At 33.9% G+C, this 23,501-nt stretch overlaps 1 protein-coding gene across 1 annotated transcript; it reads left to right on the top strand.

Moving 5' to 3' along the window:
• The first annotated feature begins 1,642 nt into the window (after positions 1 to 1,642).
• On the top strand, positions 1,643 to 21,224 carry LOC115884376 (ATP-dependent DNA helicase PIF1-like). The gene is made up of 3 exons (XM_030902936.1): positions 1,643 to 2,314; positions 20,579 to 20,794; positions 21,069 to 21,224. The coding sequence occupies exons 1-3, from the start codon at positions 1,643 to 1,645 to the stop codon at positions 21,222 to 21,224; spliced, it is 1,044 nt and encodes a 347-aa protein (XP_030758796.1).
• The last annotated feature ends 2,277 nt before the right edge of the window (positions 21,225 to 23,501 follow it).

Here is a 23,501-nt window from a genome sequence, read left to right as displayed (position 1 = left end):
TTAAAAAAATAACCAAGTGTACAAACAAATAAAAAAACTTGTAAAAATAGTCTAATACTTTGTATTGCCTCCCCCTGCTGTTATAACTCTTTGTAGATGTCAGTTCATACTGTTAATGAGACTCAAAATATATTGTTTTCCCATTTTTCTTCAAGGACCAAGCGAATATTCATAATTTCGAGCATCTTCAACAAAATCAGTGACTTTTTCAGCACAATCTTCGACACAAGAACCATATTCAATCGTACATAACAATAATAACCAAAACCACCTCGTCATTATGAACATTAACATTATAAATTAACAATAATTAAAAAAAAATTGCAAAATGTTTGTGGAAAGTTCATTTTGCATTTTGTGTCTCCCTTTCTTGAGTTACAACTCATCATGCAATCTCAGGGCTTTGACAAAAGCCGGTATCTGAGACGGTTTTACACAGGTTAGTTCTCCATCTCCTATATCAGTCGTACCAAGGTTAATGACACGAATGTTTGTCGTCTAGGCGCACTCAGTGATAAAGTGTTCTGGTGTTTCCCCATTTTTCCCACAGAATATGCAGTCGTTGTTGTTTCTTAGCTTCAATCTACTGAGGTGTGCGGTGTTCATTGAGGACACAGTGTCCTGTTAAAAAAGCCAAAATCAAGAAAATTTTTTGATTTTTTTCGGTCGTAAAGTCTTGAGAAATTTGTTCGAGTGTCTTAGACCGTTGGAGGATTCCCAATCCAGGTTACGGATGGAGTCTTCCAGGTCCATTTAGTGGACTTTTAGCTCCTTTTTAAACGGTTTTATTTAGCCCGTACGGTATTTATTTATTTGTTTGTTTATTTGGGTCAAAATTAGAAATTGAAATTTAAGTACATTCCTGTTGTCAGATTGATCTGAAATTTGGTACACACCTTTAGTTCCGATGACAATACAATATAGTAATATCAATAACATTGTAAATCTAAAATGGCCGCCGGTACAAAATGGCGGATTTCATATTTTCCACCACCCCCTCAATATGGGTATCAAATGAAAGGGCTACACTAGTAGAATACTGTGATTATGACAAAATTTAAAATCCAAGATGGACGTCGTTACAAAATGGCGTATTAGGTGAGGGCATGAGTAGTCGTGTCCAGAACAGTTGTGTCCAAGATTGTGTGACGTTAGAAGGACAGATAAAAAAAATAGGTGATTAGATGTACCTACGTAGTTAGCGGTAGCTTTACCACCCAAGTTAAGGTAATAGGTTAAAACGTGCTGAGGACTGTATGGCATTAGGGTGGCTAAAAATGTAATGTCGCAAGCGTTTTCCCCTCAAGATTGGGCGCCTCTTGTTGTATATTATAGCCTTGCCCCTCTACTGGACCTCTGGGGGGGTCGACCGTTAAAATGTCCATTACTCGTGGCAACAACATGGAAACAATAAATAAAAAAAATATTCTTTACAGGTGGTGCTGGTGTCGGAAAGACGTTTTCACAACCAAACCAAATTAACAGGTGCTGTGCGAAGGATGCAGTAAAAGTATGCGCACTTACGGGAGTTGCAGCACGGTTGATAAATGGAGCTACTATACATAGTATCTTAAAGTTGCCAGTACAGAAGGATGGACGAATAACTGGTATGTCACCCTTATCCGGAAACTATTTGCGAATAATGAGACAGCAGTGGAGGCAGACAGAGTTTCTCATTATTGACAAAATTTCAATGGTATCTTATCAAATGCTGTGTATGATTGACGCACGATTAAGACAACTTAAAAATCATGAAGACGAGTTCTTTGGAAGCATAAACGTTTTACTTTTTGGAGATCTGTTACAACTGCCTCCAATCAAACGCTCCGGAGCTCCTGTTTTCAAACAGCCCGATCATCTCCAACCAGCCACACATCTATGGCGTTTGTTCACGCTCTGTGAGCTGACGGAGAATATGCGTCAGCAAGGGGACCATACTTTTATTGAAATATTAAATGCTTTGAGAATAGGTGAGCTAACCGCTAACCATTTTAGTATTTTGATGCAAAGAGTTATTCAAAACCCAAGTGATGAGTTTGCAACAGACAAAGCGTTAAGGGTATACACTACTAATCAGCAAGTAAACAATCACAACGCTGCTGTTTTAAATCTGTTCCGGAATAAGGGATCTCGAATTTATACCATTAAAGCACAGGACCAATTAATTGACGCCACACGAAATACAGATACTTTAAATTTAGCAAATATAATACCAACAGATATAAATAAGACTGGAGGCTTACCATCAGTACTTGAAATATTTGTAGGAGCAAAATTAATGTTGCGGTCCAACATTGACGTTACAAAAGGATTGGTAAATGGTGCTATAGGCCACATTACAGAAATTGTTTGGCCTCAGTTCCGTCGAACCCAAATGTACGAAACAGATGTACCATCAGTTTGGATTGACTTTGGCAGAGACGGCATGCACGTTATACACCCGAAAGCCATACAGTTTCCAGCAAAATTCAATTATGGTACGGCTGAAAGAAGGATGTTACCCTTAATTTTGTCATGGGCATCCACCGTCTATAAAATGCAGGGCAGCACAGTCGACCATGCAGTAGTGTATTTGGGCTCAAAATTGTTTGAGGAAGGGCAAGCATACGTGGCTCTAAGTCGAGTCAAGTCTCTGGAAGGGCTATGTGTTGAGGAATTAGATTGTAATAAATTATCAGGTAAAAAACCATGTAACAATGATGCACTAAATGAATTAAATAGAATGAGGAATATTCGGTAGGCATTTCCGTTAAATACTAAAAACTAGAAAATAAAAAATCGGTAAAAAACTTTTAAGTTAAACGGTTTTATCTTATGTGCACTGAAAACTAGAAAATAATAATAACAATTAGTTGTTTTGAACTTCTAGTTCAGAAAATATTTTAGTACTAGGCAGAATACTTTTAGGCATATTAGACTAAAATAAAAACGTGGGGCCCCTCTGAAATCCTACCTATGGCAAAGCATATCTTTATACTTTGGTATATGAGCTCGGCGTTCGCTGATGAAGCCGCCACGGCTGGTTATTGATTGTCAAAATCTCCAGTTACGATTATAGTAAGTCGATGCAATCCACACTTAGTATAGAAGAAAGTATTACAGCAATAGTTAATGGGCCCCACGTTTTTATTTTATTCTAATATGCCTAAAAGCTATTCTGCCTAGTACTAAAATATTTCTGAACTAGAAGTTCAAAATACCTAATTGTTATTATTATTTTCTAGTTTTCAGTGCACATAAGATAAAATCGTTTACCTTAAAAGTTTTTTTACCGATTTTTTTTAGCTAGATTGTTTGCTTCTATCCCTTGGTAAGCTCGCATCCAGAGTAGGAGAACTTTTTTTTTTGCTGAATAAAAAACAAATAAATAAAAAAAGTTGTTGTTTTCACTACATTTTTAACGCCGTTAATAAAATAATATTCTGCTTGTAAACTCATTTCGCTCGCCACCATCTCAACCCGTAAAAGAAAAACCGTAAAGTGTTAGAAGTCTCTTTTCTGGAACGAACTAGGGTCATAAGGTAGAGTTAGTTCTTTCGTTCGTTTAGAGCTAACCAGCTTTATGACCTTTTCTAATAACAGTTCTGTTCAAGAGAAAATTCTTCGCAAGTTTAATAATATTAAAGCGTCTTGTTAAAAGTTATGAGGAAAAGTTGTTAAATTAAATGTAGAATTGAGTTTTAAACAAAATTACTAGTTAAAAATTTATTTCGTTTCTACACAATTTTTGTCTCTTGATTTTTTTCGTCCTGAAAGAAATTTTATAGGTGAAAATACAGGGTGAGTCTTAAATAAGTGCAAATATTTTTAGGGGTAGTATATTTCGACTCCAGAAACACAGGAATTTTTTGAATTTCTTTCCCAACTCAGAACCCAAAAAAGATCCAGTAGTTCTCAAAATTTAAACATTTTTTTTTGAAATCTTTAAAGTAAAATACCTCTTTTATTTTGGTCTTATTTGAAAAACGGTAAAGAGAAAATATGATTCTTTTATCGAGATCTACCAGCCCTGAAAATATTTACACTTATTTAAGACCCACCCTGTATAATACTGAATAGAAAAATATATTTCATATTCTATTCCATCGTTTAACTACAAAACATTGAAGCCTCTTTTTATTATTTACAATAATAATTTACTTCCCTTGAGTTTCAAATTGAAAAAAAGTAAAAGACAGACACGATTTTCGTCGAAAAAAAACGCCCTAAAATATTTACTGGCAGCAAGTTTGCCAAAAGAAAGTTTTTTATGTGTGCTATTTGTTGAATTTATACTTGTCGTTACCTTGGGACCTCTCTTCATATACCCTTTCCTTTCTTTTTATTTGTTCCTATATGTTAGCTTTTTTTTTCTTGCTACCGGAGACACTATAAATGGGAGACAAATATACATTTGTACCAAACACCTTTCTAAAGTGAGGACATAGTTTTATGCTAGAAAGTATTTTATACGCTTGCCGAAAGCCTCTTTGTCTTTTAAAAAGTTTCAAACTTCTTAGACCTTACTACAGTAAGCAAGACTGTGTACTCTAAAAGGTAGTATTTTTTTTAAATATAATACTAAACTATTGTTTTTTATTTCAATCTATACTAATATATAAAATCCTCTCAACGTAAGAAGCTCAATTTTGGCATACAGGTTGATTCTAGGGTGTAGAGGTTCGATAAGAAGGGATTTTTCGAAATTCCAGTTCCAAGGGGGTGAAACCACCCCTTAAATATTACAATATTTTTTATTTAAAAAACGGTCAAGTTTCCGAAAAAAACGCTTAAACACGTATATTTTATTTTGTTTTTTTTTACATATTTTAAGATTTTTTAAAAATGTATACAGGGTGTTTCGAAAAATCTGGTCATTGATTAATCACGATCAGCTTAAAGCGCTTGACGTAAAAAGCTGATTTTTGGAAAACAGATTGACTTTAGGGTGTAGAGGTTCGATAAGAAAGGATTTTTCGAAACTCGATTTCTAAGAGGGTGAAACTATCCCTTAAATATTAAAATATTCTGTATTTAAAAACCGGTGAGTTTTTCGGAAAAAACTCTTAAACACGTATATTTTATTTTGTTGTTTTACATATTTTAAGATTTCTTATAAATTTATAAGGGTTGTTTCATAAAATATGACAATTGAGTAATCACGATTCTGCTTAAACTGCTTGACGTTTAAAGCTGATTTTTGGTAAACGGATTGACTGTGGGGTGTAGAGGTTCGATAAGGAGGGGTTTCTCGAATCTCAAATTCCAAGAGGGTGAAAACGCCCCTCAAATATTACAATATTTGTTATTTAAAAAACGGTTAGTCTTTCGGGAAAACTCCTGGACGAGCATAATTTATTTGTTTTTTTTTACATATTTTGAAATTTTTTAAAAAATCATACAGGGTGTTCTAAAAAGTTGGATAATTTCTTAACCACGATTCTGCTTAAACTGCTTGACGTAAAAAGCTTATTTTTGGCAAACGGATTTTTCGAAAGTCAAATTTCAACGAGATGAAACTACCCCCCTTCTCATGCTGACATAAATGTGAGAAAATTTTATCCAGTTTGTATGTTAATGGAAATTCTTGCTTTGCTTTATCATCACCATTACAATTGATTAATTCGACGCGAACGAAGTCGCTGGTACACGCTAGTAAGTTAATAAATTAATATGCGTTTCAGTCAATTTATTTCTGTTTTTAGTAATATACTCATTTTTCACAAAATGCCTGATTTAATACAAATTCTCAACTAAATTTTCTCAACTCTATCTTCGCACGTGCAGCTTCAACTCCTCGAGATTTCAGGGCATAGGAAGTTTGTCAGAAACGATGCAAATATTGTCGGAGTAACTTAAAATAAGTAAAACTTCTTCCTGAAAAATTCATAAAAATTCTTCTCGCATTTACCTACCTTAAAATACTTGGCTTAGCTATTAAATTTACATCACTAACTCCAAACTTGGACGCAAAATGGAATATTTATGTGACAGCATGGTCCGAAATTAGTGGGGTTATTAGGATATAAAGTTACTTTTTAAGTTTAATAAAATTGGATAAGTTTACGACCGTTTTTTTAGGTGGACAAAATATGTTTAAAATGTCCCAGTAGTGTTTTTTCATTCTAATGGATGTATCTAATTGATAATTACTAGGTTTTTAGTGATAAACTTACAATAAATCGATCGTATCGATTCGAAGGTCTGATTGGAAGATTCCTGGACGTCTATAGCATATGAACTTGTCTCGAGGAAGCGACTGCACTGTACTTCGTGCACACCTAAATCTGATAGCGACATAATTTTGATCTTTGTCATTGTAGTGTAACAACCCAAATTCGTCAACAAAGTTGAAGAGGTAATATTTTAGCCAACTGTATAACAAACAATTTAAATGAAAGAAAGGAACCTACGTTATGTTAAATATTTTTTTATAGTGATTACCTCGGATGCGCCTCGACAAAGCAATATTTTGGGAAATTTGAGGAGAATAGGTTACGTAAATAAAACGCTAAATTTGTAAATAGCCCTACTTATTTTATTAAATGAAATGAAAGGAGTGCCGTACTCTGCTTGGAATTCACAAGCCAAAGAGCACCGTAGAGAAAACCATGATCACTATTCCAGAGAATCTAACTATGCTGTCCTGAACTTTAATAAAAGAGAAATAATAAAGAAACTGTCCTCATACCTAATAGTTTAATACATTCAAAATATGCCACATTTATATCGTTCAAAACTGAAGAGTTTTTTGTTAGTTTAACGGGTCCCCATCCGTAGGTACGAAGTCCCTTGTTGCGGAATCGACGCTAAAGTTGAAGGTTTGGTGCCAATATCTTATAATTTAATAAATTGTAAGTTATTCTATGAATTATTTTATTTATTGTTTTGTTTTGCCCCTTTTGCGAGCTAAGATATTCGCCCATGCAAGGTCGAAAATTGTTAGTACACTCAACAAGGCTCTTATTCTCACAAACCACAAACATCGGCACGAAGGAACAGTAAACGATTTTATTTAGATTACTTTTAAACTGAAATTATTTACAGCATAAATAGATTAAATTAAATGCATACACATGTTATATATTGTCTTTGTCAGATCAAATGAATAAGGAAAAGCTTTAAAACAGAATTACAACAAGAAAACAAAATAATATGATTAAATTAACATTAGTTAAATAATGAGAAAACTTTTACTTTACCTTTAATAACATTCTTTGTCACAAAACTCAAGAACCAAAATAATATCAATGCGTCTCGAATGGTAGTCTAGAAGCTATTATCTAACAACTATCACCACTGTTCGTCGCCTGATTTCCCTCTCCCTAGTTTGTGAATAATATTTTAAAAATCAATGATTTTGTTTATGTATACAGAGTGTCTTAAAAATGAATGTTTCGAATTTAAATAAATATGTCTATTTATAAATAGGCATCTCATCATTTTCATTTAGAGCAACTATAGCCGGATACAATTTCAAAATTTAAAACCATCTCTGCACGTAACTGCCCAACAGCCAACAGAAAATAATAATATGATTTTTCAATAACAGTGACATTATATAAATCATAAACACTATTTCATAGGTCTGTTGACTGGGACCAAAAGCAAAATTATCGTTTTAATATAAAAAATACGTAAAAGAAATCAGTACATGTATATTATTTCGTATATTTTTCATTTTATTGATTTTATGGAAAGCACTGTTCATTAAAATGTTGTATCTTATCTTATAGGGTTTGTTTCTCTCTACAATTTTCTGTCTCACAATGTACCGTTTGTGTCCGGGAAGGAATCATAGTTTCATAGTTGTCGATTTTCGAAAGAAATCAGTACATGTATATTATTTCGTATATTTTTTCATTTCATTGATTTTATGGAAAGCACTGTTCATTAAAATGTTGTATCCTATATTATAGGATTTGTTTCTCTCTACAATTTCCTGTCTCACAATGTACCGTTTGTGTCCGGGAAGGGATTATAGTTTCATAGTTGTCGATTTTCGAAAGAAATCAGTACATGTATGTTATTTCGTATATTTTTCATTTTATTGATTTTATGGAAAGCACTGTTCATTAAAATATTGTATCCTATGTTATAGGGCTTGTTTCTCTCTACAATTTCCTGTCCCACAATGTACCGTTTGTGACCGGGAAGAGATCATAGTTTCATAGTTGTCGATTTTCGAAAGAAATCAGTACATGTATGTTATTTCGTATATTTTTCATTTTATTGATTTTATGGAAAGCACTGTTCATTAAAATGTTGCATCCTATGTTACAGGGCCTTATTTCTTTCTACAATTTCCTGTCTCACAATGTACCGTTTGTGTCGGGGAAGGGATTAAAAATATCTCCAAAAAAGTAAAGCTTTTATAAATTAAAAAATAAAATTATCGAAACAAGATGCACCTAGATGATAAAAAGATTTTCATATTTTTTGCTCTTTTTAACATATTCCCCAGAATGTTCTAAACTTTCACTAAAATAACAACATATAGTGTTCCTACTTATATTCGATAAATGGGAAATTTCGTTTTTAATTTAGAAGGGGGTACTAAAAAGTCAAATAAATTAGCTACAAATTACTTTAAAGATAATCAAAATCGTTCAACTTGAACAGGATATATAAAATTTTAAAATACATCAAAATTTTAAGGTGCTCGTTTTTCGCGCTGGTTAGTGTACTTTCATACAGACACATGTTGCTACACACTAATAACTTTATTACTTAGTAGCGATGAAAGCTGAAACAATGTAAAAAATTCACAAAAAATAACAAAGCCAAATTTTGAAAAAATAGACATTAATGAATTGATATAATTTGTTTAAAAATTATGTTAGATAATTTGTTTTAGTATATCATTACTACCAATATCCTGTAACACAGTACTGCCAATTATTTAAATCATTGTTTAGCACTCCGTAGATATAATTTTCTTGAAATTATCATAGTTTAAATAACAGCGGTATATCAGAGGCAACACCACGACTAATGGATGGTTAATTATAAATCCTAACCATCAGTTACAAGCATGGGTAAATTGTTTATTCCCAGCTGATATGTTAATCGGGTGAAACTGTCCCTGAAATGTGACCACAAACCTCTCTAGTTTAACTTTCAACGTCTCTGAGGGATATTTCTCTGATTTCACAGTTAGTATTGATATTTCTGGTACCTACGTGCCTAATTAAGCCTAGAATAATGTATAAGAAGCTTTTATATAGGCTGACATAAGCAAATTGTGTAAAATTTTCTAAATGTTGCCTATTTTTAAAGAAAATACACTAGCCGACAGAAAAAATGGACACCTTGTAGGAGAGGCGCATATACGGGAAGACTTCATTACTAGTGATGGGTTGTTATTTAACTATCTGTTATTTTATAAATAACATAACGCAACCGTTACTACTTCTAAAAAATAACAGATATAAAATAACGACACGTAGAGATCGGCCGCTCGTGAAACGAAAGACGAAGTCAGCGCTCTGGACCGTCACGAAATTCTATGCTGCTCGAAGCAATTCCAAAAAAACAACTAGTATGGATGGAAAACATGTTATTTCGTCAACCATCGATACAGGCGACGAGACAACGGACAACGGAGTGGGGAATGCGCTACGGCGAACGTAGCTGCTTCGGTCGATACCGTCAATGGTCGTATTGGGTTTGCAACAGCTTAAAAATAATAGGATATAAAAAGCAGGTTTTTGAAACAGTTGCGGGCATAACGCCTGGCGGTTGAGATAACAGGAGTGGGAAAGGAACGCTGCTGCATCGGTCGATTGTCGAGGAGGCTCGCAACGGGTTGGAGAAGCAGTCATTTTAGATACGTTGTTTTTCAACCTGTTACGAGCATAACAGGGCGTTGGTCGAGATAATCGGAGTGGGAAAGGAACGCTGCTGCATCGGTCGATTGTCGATGGAGGTTCAAAACAGTTTGGAGAATAACGCATCAGTTATTTTAGATAGTACATTGTTTTTCAAACTGTTACGAGCATAACGGGCGGAGGTCGAGATATTATGGCGCTGTATGTTTCAGTACTTACTTATTAAGTTTCAATATTTAGGTATTTATTTTTTCTGAAAAATTTTCAAAATAATATTTTAAGATTTTTTAGAAATGTATACAGGGTGTTTTGAAAAATCTGGTCATTGATTAATCACGATCCTGCTTAAAGCCCTTGACGTAAAAAGCTGATTTTTGGAAAACGGATTGACTTTAGGGTGTAGAGTTTCGATAAGAAGGGATTTTTGGAAACTCGAATTCTAAGGGGGTGAAACTACCCTCAAATATTACAATATTTGCTTTTTAAAAAACGGTTAATCTTTCGGGAAAACGCCTGGACACGCATAATTTATTTTGTTTTTTTACATATTTTGAAATTTTTTCAAAAATCATACAGGGTGTTCCAAAAAGTTGAGTAATTGATTAACCACGATTCTGCTTAAACTGCTCGACGTTTAAAGCTTATTTTTGGCACAAGTGAGAAAATTTTATCCAGTCTGTATGTTAATGGAAATTCTTGTTTTGCTTTATCATCACCATTAGAACTTATTAATTCGACACAAACGAAGTCGCGGGTACACGCTAGTTTAGTGTAAAATAAATTCGAACTCTAGTGTGTAGTTGGTTTACTTATAAAGACTGAAGAATATACTACACATTTTCTTATATTGCTATTTTTTGGCCGCAAATGGTAAAATCATAACTAAAAGCTTCTCGCCCGTCGAATGAGATGCACCCTGTACACTGCTACTCAATTCAGGATCTACGCAGATCGAGGGGCAGGGCGTAGGTAGATCGGAATGTATAGGTATAGACGAGTGTAAGTGGAATTTCGAAAAATCCCTTCTTATCGAACCTCTACACCCTAGAATCAACCTGTATGCCAAAATTGAGCTTCTTACGTTGAGTGGTTTGAGCAGGATCGTGATTAATCAGTATGTACTTACACTTACACTTAAGGATTTTATAATATATTAGTATAGATTTATCTCGAGATGTACATACATGCCACAAATTAGCCTTACAACGAGTTGGAAAACTAAAGAACGGATGGTAAATTTACTAGAATAATCTGTGGCAAGAAATAACCATCAATATTGTTATTAAATTCACGAATTATTTTTTTTTCAGTGATACTCTATATTCTTGCATTTTAAAACAAGCAAATTTGTTCTAGCATGATTTCGGTGTGATATACGAGCGAAACAAATCTCCCAACAGTCGCGTGTCGCGTCGTAGACCTTCCAGTCGAATTCTAGACCGAGCACGTCTTTTTAAATTTGCTTCTGGCGCCCCGCGAGTCTAAATTTCCCTAAAACCGAGCCCATTTGAAGCGCGGGCACGTACGTATCTGGAACTGGGAAATAGAGGGAATCAAGACCGCGTTAGAGGCGAACGCCAGACTCGATTTATAACCGCCGCCTTCTCGTGCAGACTTAAAAATGCTTAAAAGGGCCGGGCGGGTTTTGCTCAGAAGGGGACAAATTTGTCTTTATAAAGTTATCGAGAAATAATAATATATGAGCTATTGGATTGCTATTGTATAGCGTCAGAATAGTATATTGTATATTATTAGCGGGGGAAGCACCGCTTCCCTAAACTTTTTAAACATAAAAAAATATATAGTTAAACGTTAATAATACTGTTATTTTATAACAAAAGATTAATTTAATTTGTTAAAATTATTTATTTGAAACCTTACATAAACGTAGTAAATTTAATTAGTTTTTTACTGCATGGATGCGCGCATAGATTTAGGAAGAACAGATATTACATTGTGCATTTTAACCCGATCAAACAATCGGAGGTTCACTACGTACTGTAAAAACCAACTTAGATAGAGAAGGCCACATTGCCACATCTCAAATTTGCGCCTATCTACTTAGTTTGATTTGTAGAAAAAGTGACTTTAAAACCTTCACCGGATATCAATAAATCTCAATTTCTTAATTAAATTAATAATTTATTTTTAAAGAAGCATGCGTAATAATATGTTATTAACCAGAGGATATATGCGTTACTATTAAAGGACATGTTTACTGTTTAATGTGCTGAAACGTCTAGAACTATTGGCAACGTCGCTGCTAGTCTTCCAGAATGAAAATGAGCCGTCCGTCCCACCACCCCTCGCGACGGCCGTTGGTCCGTTATAGCGTAGTACGTTTAGCTTACGGTGTGTTTGAAGTCGGAATCAAGTCCGAAGTGAACTTTTCAGTGTTTTCAGTAGTTTTTGTTTTTGTTTAACATACTTTTGAAATCTGCTAATTATCAAGATGGTACCACAGTGTCAAGTGTGTGGGAAAATAAGCTCAAATTACCCGAATTTGTCTTTTAACAGGTAGGTACAAATTTCCGCCGTAATTGTACATAGGCGTCCTACAAGGGAGCCCCTTACAATTAAAATAATTTCTAATTATATTTGTTGAATTTTGATCTATTAAAACAAGAACGTAGTAGCTGGTAACTGAATTATAATTCGTCTCAATTACTACCTAACTGTTGTAGATCATAACAAATTTGAATATAAACGTTGCATTTGAAACTTTATTATAAGCCAGAAAGTGACATTTTTTTTCTTAAAATTGCGTCATATTTTGGTCATTATATACGATATTCTAAAGGAATTTTGATCAACAAATAAACAAAGGTGTTTACCCGACCTTTTTTTCATTTTACTGCTTTATTATATCTGCCCCTTCGGCCTTGTTTAGACAATTTTTTACCACCGTACAAATACCTCTTCCTAGAGTTATTTGTACGGTGTGTTTGCCATTGTAACGCACATTTTCAAAATATTTTTGTCAACATACAGGGTGATTCAAACCGCAATACAGTTCATGAAGATTGAGACATTTAACTAAAATTTGATTGTTTGATGAAGCTACCTTTAAAAGTAATGGGTTTGTAAATAAACGTAATATTCATTATTATGCGACAGAAATCCCATACTGTAGCACACAGATTTGATACTTTTAATGATAAATGCCTTCTATTGAGAGACTAAAAGGTAATTCTTCTTCTTCTTCTTCTCAAATACTATGGCCCCGCGTTTTCCAACGTCCGGCCAGCCTTTACTAAAAGGTAATTGCCTCGTATCAGAGCCATCATAATACAAGAAGAAGACCGAAAGAGTCAAATCTTGTCTCATATTTTCAAAAAAAGAATTTTCTCATTAAATATTGATTTTAGGTATAGGAAGTTATTAATAATACAAGATTAAACAACTATTACACAGTACTTCACAGGAAGCTATCGATTGCGAACTAACTAAATCGTTACTAATTACTAATTTTGAAGTTCTTTTTAGATCAAAAAAGGTAAAACTAAAACCTAAACTATCATTTCAGCTTAAACGGGAAGTTCTAAATAATGTTGCCTATTCTAAACAAGAAAAATTTATTTACAAGTTTTATAACATCTCTAATTAAATTTGGACGAAAAGAATATTTCTGTTTGCTGTAGGTAATTTTCTCACGGAAAATACAAAAATAAAAATAACTTTTTAAGTCAAAAAAAGTCAAAAGGGCAAGTTATTCTAAAAAAGGACTGTCCTTTTCAAAAAAGGACAGGTGGCAACCCTAGATATTTCTGGAATGGAAATTTAATGGCAAATCTTTATAAAGTTATATAAAGATTAAATTTGAAAATTTGTTTTCAAAAAAGTTTGAAAATATGTTCCGGCCACCTATGTTTACAAAAATGTCTAAAATGTGCTTTACCATTGCCTCCATATTCTGAAAAAAAATTGAAAGAAAAGTCACCAACCACAAATTGTAAAACCTGTAAATATTCAAGAGTAACTGAAAGTTTATATAGAAGTAACTGAAAGTTTAAATTGAAAATCGACGTTGGAGCGATTTTCGAAAACTACCTACTAACGTTTCAACAAAGGTATATGTGGGATATTAATTATATTATTATATTAGACCTTATAACAAAACTCAGTATTTTTCGGTGGTTTTCGGTGGAAAAAGTGTTAATGTAGTATATTAATATGGAGTAAAAATTTTACTAATTAATTTACTTTTACTTTACTAATTAAATTCGTTCCAAAAAACGATACGCCACTGGCCATTAGAACAATCCAAATGCGCCTAGCTGCCGGGGGCCTGAAATTTTAGACTTCTGTCTCTTCTGTCCTTTGCTTGACATTGGAATGTTTGATACACTTCCAACGAGTATTTATGAATGAGATGTTCGGTCTATCTTTATAATGTCTTTGGATGCGCGCCTGGAAATCGCCGCCGGTCGCCTGTCCCTCCTTCATGTAGGTGTTATTGACCTCGAACGCAAACGAGAAATTTAAGCCGGAAAATCGCGCACACTTGCTAGCCACGGCAGCGATCTTTCGGCCGCCTTCCGCGACTTTTAATTTATTGAGACTAGGTAATATTGTATTTTTTTCGGATTTAACTTAGTGTTTACTGTTTCGTTTGTAATGGAGGGTCAAAAAGGACAATCTTCTGCTTCTGCTAGTGTGGACAATAATTTAGATTGTGTTTGTGTTGTATGTGTGTTATTAAAAAAGGGATTTTTTAGTCGGAACTTCCAAGAAAAAAGTGACATTATTAAGTCAGGTAGGCCAACGGTTTCTATCAATTTAGAGACCAGAGTGGAGAAGTCGATAAAAAAATTCACTAGACATTTTCATGTTGGGTTTTACGAGTGGGTAAGTACGAGTGGGTAACCGGCTGCAATAAATTATCCAAATTATTTTGTTAAAATATCGTATTTTAACTATTATAACTTTATGTGTTTTTGTTTGTTTAACAATTTTCGATAGAATTTTAATCGAACAATGGAATTGGCCTCGGAATTTTCAAATGTAAGTTTTTTTAAGAAAATGTAAAAGTAATGTCTCGAAATAAGGTTTTTTACCGATTCGCTTCCCCGCCTATAATTGTCACCGCACGCCGCTGTTGATAATTCACTATTTTATCGTTAAAAAATGCGATTTATCTAAATGACGTCTTAATGTCAGTCCTATTTATTATTTACAAAAAAAACAAAAAACGTACATCTGTATTGCAGAGTAACATAAACGCACCCAATAAATAACTATTAGGAACACATTTCTAAAATTATAATTATGTACCTTTAAAAAATTTCGTTATAATAAATTTTTCGTATTCTTGCTATTTAATCCCGTGTATTTAAATATACCAGATGTTTACGATATTCTCTGATGGTGGCAGCACCGGCGGAGAATGCACGAAGCCTATATACTCTGTTTTTTTCTCAGGTAAGATTTCGACAGACGATGACAGAAGAAAAGCAGATGACGTCCCATACCAATCTATTTATTTTACTAAAAAAAGTTTCTAATTATTTTTAAGTTATCTATGGATGGGTTTAAATATAAATCCGTCATGCGTCGTGTCTTGTTGTTTTTAACCAGTTTTATTGGTTTATTTAAAAAATGACAGATCGTATTTCAATTTTATTGGTTTGACGGAACGATGAACGACAAACGGACGCCGATGCGTATGAACTCGCCTTTAGATTTTTGTCATTTTTGACGCTTGTCAAAGTCTTGCCAAATTATTGGTTATAATTTTGTGTCAACTTTTGTTAAATACCCTGCATTTTGAAAGATGATGCATTTTGATTCGTATTATTACGTGTGTTTTGTGTCTTTTGAAGTCAAGTGGAGGAAAAATCGAGTGAAAATTAACTGTAGGCCCAGAGCACAGTTTATGGTTAATACACGCTGCCCAGGCAGAAAGTCTTATACACCAATGAAGTTGCCATCGATAAAGTTTGTATACCATTTCGTCGTAGATAAGTGCATTTCGTATATAAGGATCAAACTAAACACATACTAAAAACTGGAGTAGCTGTAAAATATCGACATCACACGATAGGTAAATAATGGATTTTAGTACTGGTGCAGAAAAATAATGTCAAAAGGTACTGGTTTAAAAAAATTAAGATTAAAGGTAATTAATCCACCTTTAAGGTATAAAATTTGGTAGGTGTTATTATTAATAAAATAGTTGTTGTATTTACCTATGTTGTTTTATTTATACCTGTGGAATATTACAAATTTGTATTTGTACATAAGTTATATTGATAAATATAATCATAAATGCGGGTAGTTTCATAAAGCTTGAAAGTAAATAATAGTTCTTTTTTATATTTTTTTGGTATGTAGTGTCTTGTTCTTGTTTGTTTTGTATTAACACATACCGTTTTTATTAAATAAAATAACTCGATTACCTTTTTTCAGTTTTATACAGTTTTTTTCACAATATTTTGAAGTAATCACTTGTCATCTTGTCAATCAAATTTTAAATATTTCCTGCTATGCGTTCCAGTTGTACCAACTTATTTCTTTGTAAAATAAAATAAACTACTTTGAAATTAAAATGACAGACACATCTATCACTGTCAAGGATCTTCTCGTTGGACAGACTATAGCTAAATAGAACTTGTAAAGTGTTCTATGAATAGAACCTGTATACCGGAGTATTGAGTATGTATCTAAAGTATAAAAAATTCCTATATAAAATTCGGATTTTCTCTGTATACGCAGACAAATCCCGTGAGCTAAACAACATTTTTAAAGCGTTCTAAATATTTCTTTTACTTTGTGGATTACGATGCGTAACGATCTTTTAGCCTCAAGCCAGTTTAATCTAAAATATTAATTTAATTTCCATACGTGACAGTGCCGTCGCGGTGGGGCGGGGTGCCTCGCGTTAATAGCCTCGCTTTTTGATTAAAAATAAACAGAATCCGGCGCTCCCGGATCCGGAACAAAGCCCCCGGACCATCGTTCGCCATTTTCATCTCATCGTCCCGGAGCGCACGGTTGCTAAATTGGACTCCGGCACGCGGATCAAAGGGAGCTGAGCTGGTTCTCTCGTTTCTATGATGGCGTCTCCTCTAAAACTTTTTACTTGTCTTTTGAGAGTAAATCGCTGCTGGTCTGGAGGCCCGCGTGCTTCATGTTTGTAATTATCCACTTGCGGCGTTAAATAATGCGGTTAAGGTCGAAATTACACCTTGTACCAGAAAGATTAAGTGGCGTTATGTATGTATATATTCGTTTAAAATTAATATTTAATGAGTGGCTTAGTATTTTACAGGTTTAAAATACAATTTTGGTTGGTATATTTAGATTTTTGAGATGGCTATTATTATTCCTCATTTAATCTCAAGGTTACATTCTCTAGTAGTATCCCGTTCACAAAATATAATAACATGGAGATTGAACAATCTAATTCCATTAGCTTTTGATGCCTTTACAATGCCCTGTTAGTAGACCCACTACAGCTTTGACTGTCTTTCTGTCTTTGTTTATCAGTCTGCTCTGAATTTTGGCGAATATTCTACTATGATGTACTACTATGAAGGTGCCCGGTGGCGTAGAGGTACAGCTCTCGTCTACCAATCGAAAGGTTGTGGGTTCGAATCCCACACCCGGCATTTCATCAGCCGACTATTTTTATTAAAATAAAAATAGTTTAGGTACCTAGGTCGACTTAGCCTTAAGTGAGTACTTGGGTTTCACAATCCTGAGGTAATAATAGGCGGTTGAAGCGTGGTGCTAGCCACATTCCCAAGTAGCATTTTCACGACTTGCGACCACATGTTTACTAAACACAACGTTGGATTAGTTTATTAAAAATAGTTAGCTCCCTACCTTGGGTATTAAAATAAATTTAAACGTTTTTATAACGTGGTGCCGACGTTGGACTAGTACTACAGCAAAGTAGGAAGCTTCTGCGACGTCGAATAAACGTTGTCTTGTAACCTTTTTTACTTAAGTGATCTTTAGGTGATTCGGACAACGTAGGACAATATAGAGTTTTCCGACGTCAGTTTCAGGACCTATTCCAACGTTATGCAAACGTCGTCTGTTTTACTAATTCCAACGTTGTTTAGATATCCTTATTCTTACGTTGGTAGAACGTCGAGTCACTACCTTTTTGCAACTGTATTGAACCATAACCTTAAATCTTAAATTTTCACTTCATTGTTCTGTTCAGTCAGACAGTTCAGTGCTGTTTTTGTTTTTATAAAAAAAACTTAATTGAAATGGGACATAAGAAAGATACATATAAAACTAAATTTAAATATACATCGACATATATTACCGATAGTTTATCCACTCCCTCGTTTATTTAGATTATAGGGGGCGGCACAAGTTAGACTCTAGGATGACTAAATTAGGCAATCTTGCGACTAGCATACTACGTGTTAAGGCCGAACTGCGACTTTATGAGTCCAGTATGCGACTACTCGAACTAGTCCACCTTAATCTCCAAAACAACAAAGTGAAAGCCGCCATGTTGTAAATAAGAAAATGTTTCGTTTCTAAAATAGCAATTCCTGCATTTTCAATACATTAACTTGAAATATTTGACCCTAAAAACACGCGGAAACAATTTTTTCGACAGCGAATAAATTATTCTCATTTTACTAAAAAAAATTCAAGAAATTTTTTTTAAAATTTCTTTAATTTTAAGGCCCATTAGTATTTTTCAAAGTTGAAACAATATATTTATCAATAAAGTTGCTTGCGTTTAACTTTTTTGCCTTAGGTAACGAGTTACAGAGTCGGTTAAAGTGTTTCAATAATTATGATCTTCAAACATCCTCCACACTTAAATACTTTTGTTTTGTTTACCTTCACTGCCATCTGACATATGTCTCCAACTAAATCATAAAAATAATATTTTTACCATAATTATCCCAATTTAGGATAAAACGCGACTTAGACGCCATATTAGTTTTGTATTTCTGTGAATTAGGATTTTAAACAACGTTGCAGTTTGTACTAAATTAGGCTTCTAGCCAATGTCGGTATCCAACGTCGTTTCGACCCAAAAATTATTCTCCAAACTAGTGCAGACTAGGGTTGGCACGAGGTTGTGCCGACGTTGCGCCCCGACGTTTGGTCGCATGACACAACGTTGTCCCGACGTCCAAATGCTGCTTGGGTTATCTTCCTTGTATACCGAACGACTTTAGCATGGCAAGCTGTACCTTGCTACTCCCAAGGCTTTAAAAGCTATATACGGGAGCTATTATTATTATTATTCTACTATGAACTTTTTCGCCTGTCTCTCCTTTGGAAAATTTCTCAACCATTCTAGAAATTTGTTGGCCAACCACTGTTTTGTGGCTATGATTGTAAAGACTGTTTTTGCAGCGCCACAGAAGGGATGAATAATAATAACATTTTTTTTTCATTTAGACAGCTTAAAACTGGTATACTTACATATATTATTACTAGCGTGTACCCGCGACTTCGTTCGCGTCGAATTAATCATTTGTAATGGTGATGAAAAAGCAAAGCAAGAATTTCCATTAACATACAAACTGGATAAAATTTTACATGGCGATATTATTATATAACTTGGAAATATTTGAGAGGTAGTTTCATCTCGTTGGAATTTTACTTTCGAAAAATCCGTTTGCCAAAAATAAGCTTTTTACGTCAAGCAATTTAAGCAGAATAGTAGCTAATCAATTACCCAACTTTTTAGAACACCCTGAATGGTTTTTAAAAATATGTAAAAAAACAAAATAAATTATGCGTGTCCAAGTGTGTCCAAACCAAACCAAACCAAACCAAACCTAACCGTTTTTTAAATAACAAATATTGTGATATTTGAGGGACGTTTTCGCCCTATTGGAATTTGAGATTCGAGAAACCCCTCCTTATCACACCCTACAGTTAATCCGTTTGCCAAAAATCAGCTTTAAACGTCAAGCAGTTTAAGCAGAATCGTAATTACTCAGTGGTCATATTTTATGAAACACTCTGTATAATTTTTTAAAACATCTTAAGATATGTAAAACAACAAAATAAAATATACGTGTTTAAGAATTTTTCCGGAAAACTCACCGGTTTTTAAATAAAACATATTCTAATATTTGAGGGGTGGTTTCACACCCTTAGAATTCAAGTTTCCAAAAATCCCTTCTTATCGAACCTCTACACCCTAAAGTCAATCTGTTTTCCAAAAATCAGCTTTTTACGTCAAGCGCTTTAAGCAGGATCGTGATTAATCAATGACCAGATTTTCTGAAAAACCCTGCATACATTTCTAAAAAATTTTGAAATATGTAAAGTAACAAAATATAATATACGTGTTTAAGCGTTTTTTAGGAAACTTGACCTTTTTTAAATAAAAAATATTGTAATATTCGAGGGGTGGTTCCACCCTCTTGGAACTGGAATTTTGAGAAATCCCTTCTTATCGAACCACTACATCCTAGAATCAATCTGTATGCCAAAATTGAGCTTCTTACGTTGAGTGGTTTGAGCAGGATCGTGATTAATCAGTATGTGAGTCACTTAAGGATTTTATATATTGTATAGGATTATACAACCAACTGGACACCAGGAGGCATCAGACAAGGTGACAGCCTTAGCCCATTTCTATTCAATCTCTTAATGGACAGAATTATAGAGGAAGTATCATCACTAACATAGGATACCGAATGGGACAGAAAAGAATCAGTATTATATGCTACGATGACGCAGCCATTTTCGTGAAACGGAGGACGACCTGCAGAAACAGCTTCACAGATTCTACCAGGTCAGTCAAGCGATGAATATGACCATATCTACAGAAAAACGAAAAGCATAACCTTGCTGGGGACCGAGATGTGTTGGTAGTTCAGGACAAAATCATCGAGCAAGTCTCACAATTCAAATACCTGGGTATGGATCGAGCCACCATGATTCAGCGAAGGACTTTAAGAAGCCAGATCAACAAAGCGACTGCCATGTCGGGCTGCTTAAGGCAAACAATATGGGCGAACGAATACATGAGATGGGATAGCAAGGTAAAGATATACAAGATTTGTATCAGACCAATCATGACATACGGAATAGAAACCAGAGAGAAACCAACAAACGAAGAGCATGCTACGAGTAGCCGAGATGAAAAACGCTCAGGACAATAATGGGAAAAACAAGAAGAGACTGAATTAAGAACACCGACATCAGGGAACAATGTGAGGTGCAAGACATATGTAAGGTGGGGCAGACAAAGAAAAAGAGGTTGGTACGCCCACGTGAGAAGAATGGATGAGAGAAGACTGCCACGAATTGCATTAGAAGGGAAACCAACAGGGAAAAGAGAACCTGGAAGACCACCTAAGAGATGGAAGGACAGCTGGCAGTCCACCTCCCAAGAACTGTTACAGAGGACCCATCAAAATTAACAGATCGCGAGATCTTAAAAATGAACAAGAAGAAGAAGAAGAAGTATAGATTATATGTAAAATTCGACAATAACTTTTTTACATACAGTTTTTCAAAATTTGGCCCTAATTGAATAAACGCATTTTTTAGCCACTTAATACGTTAAATGCCAAATTTGACAGATAGCAAAGAGCAACTGGTTATTTTTTTTTTAATTTAATTAATAATTCATAATCTGAGATAGTGGAGAAATTCGAAATCATTTTTCTTAAAGATAATTTCCTTTTTCAATTAAGAATACATTTATTAATTTTAAAGCATAAATATACTGTTAGTAGGAATGAACAGAGCGGAATCGTTGACCCCGATGTAGGCTCATTTTCCGAAAAATTGGGCACAGTCTAATCGACCGTGCTTTTAATCGTGCCAGGTTGGTAATTGGCTTTCGACATCCACCTCCGTTCCCTAGTTTATCCCTATTTCGGCCCTAATTTGACCCTACACGCAGAAAAATGTATAAAACAAACATACACGAACAAATATACTCTGTTTTTTTTCTCAGGTAAGATTTCGACAGACGATGACAGAAGAAAAGCAGATGACGTCCCATACCAATCTATTTATTTTACTAAAAAAAGTTTCTAATAATTTTTAAGTTAACTATGCATGGGTTTAAATATTAATCCGTCATGCGTCGTCTCTTGTTGTTTTTAACCAGTTTTATTGGTTTATTTCAAAAATGACAGATCGTATTTCAATTTTATTCGTTTGACGGAACGATGAACGACAAACGGACGCCGATGCGTATGAACTCGCCTTTAGATTTTTGACGCTTGTCAAAGTCTTCCAAATTAGAGGTTATAATTTTGTGTCAACTTCTGTCAGTTTTGTCAAAATGTCAAATACCCTGCGTTTTGGAAGATAATGCATTTTGATTCGTGTTATTACGTGTGTTTTGTGTCTTTTGAAGTCAAGTGGAGGAAAAATCGAGTGAAAATTAACTGTAGACCCAGAGCACAGTTTATGGTTAATACACGCTGCCCAGGCAAAAAGTCTTATATACCAATAATGTTACTATCATTAAAGTTCGTATACCATCTCGTCGTGGACAAGTGCATCTCGAATATGGTAGAAGGACCATACTAAACACATACTAAAAACTGGAGTAGCTGTAATATATCGACATCACACGATACGTAAATAATTTATTTTAGTAATGTCAAAGGTACTTGTTTAAAAAATTAAGATTAAAGTTAATTAATCAACCTTTAAGGTACCTATAAAATTTGGTAAGTGTTATTAATAATAAAATAGTTTGTTTTATTTATGTTGTTTTATGTATTCCTGTGGAATATTACAAATTTTTATTTATACGTAAGTTATATTGATAAAGATAATCATAAATGCGGAAAGTTTCATAAAGCTTGAAAGTAAGAAATAGTTCTTTTTCATATTTTTTTGGTATGTGGTGTCTTGTTCTTGTTTGTTTTGTAATAACACATACTGTTTTTTATTAAATTAAATAACTCGATTACATTTTTTCAGTTTTATACAGTTTTTTTTCACAATATTTTGACGTAATCACTTGTCAGTCAAATTTTAAATATAATAATTTCCTGCCATAGAGAAAGTTAATAGTTTAGAGACTGGTGAATCGCGTGGTAAAATGTTGGGAGATTGCGCTTTTGGCGCCCTCTACTTGGCTACAGGAACGAACTATGAAAGAGCGGGAGATTTAAATTATTATTATACTTATTATTTTTAAGGCAATTAAAACTAAGAGTGCCCTTAAACAAAAACAGTGAAATAAATGGAGATATACCTACTTAAATTTTATATTATCATGATATTAAAGGATATAAATACAGCATTTATAATCCTTTTACACCTTTTTATTCAAAGTCTTACACGCTAATATAAAATTTGACTATCTCCATTTATTTCACTATTTTTGGTTAAGGGCACTCTTAATTTTAATTTTCCTTTTTTTATAGGAAAACGATTAAATGGGAAGAATTGAATGGGAATGGAAACAATGACCAATTATTGTATTTTGTGTTAATTTATAATACCCCTACTCTACTAAATATCTAGCTACATTGTACTTACAGTTAAATAGCTACATTGTACTAGTTATATCCATATTTACAGTTTTATGATGGCTATTATTTTATTTCAACGTGCTACCAATTGATTCGCTCCGACTTGAGTACTATACCTCGAGATGGCTCCAGGAATTATTTATCTTTACAGGCCTAGAATATGAAGATTCGCAGTAGAATTTTTGGTTTTACTGCCTATTAGAAACAAACCTACCCTCCTACATCAAGGGTCATACAATTATGC

This window comes from Sitophilus oryzae, unplaced genomic scaffold (assembly GCF_002938485.1).
Source record: "Sitophilus oryzae breed Bouriz unplaced genomic scaffold, Soryzae_2.0 scaffold_227_pilon_pilon, whole genome shotgun sequence".
Classification (NCBI taxonomy): domain Eukaryota; kingdom Metazoa; phylum Arthropoda; class Insecta; order Coleoptera; family Curculionidae; genus Sitophilus; species Sitophilus oryzae.
Note: the sequence above shows the minus strand (reverse complement) of the source record. Positions and strands in the feature narration are given on the sequence as shown.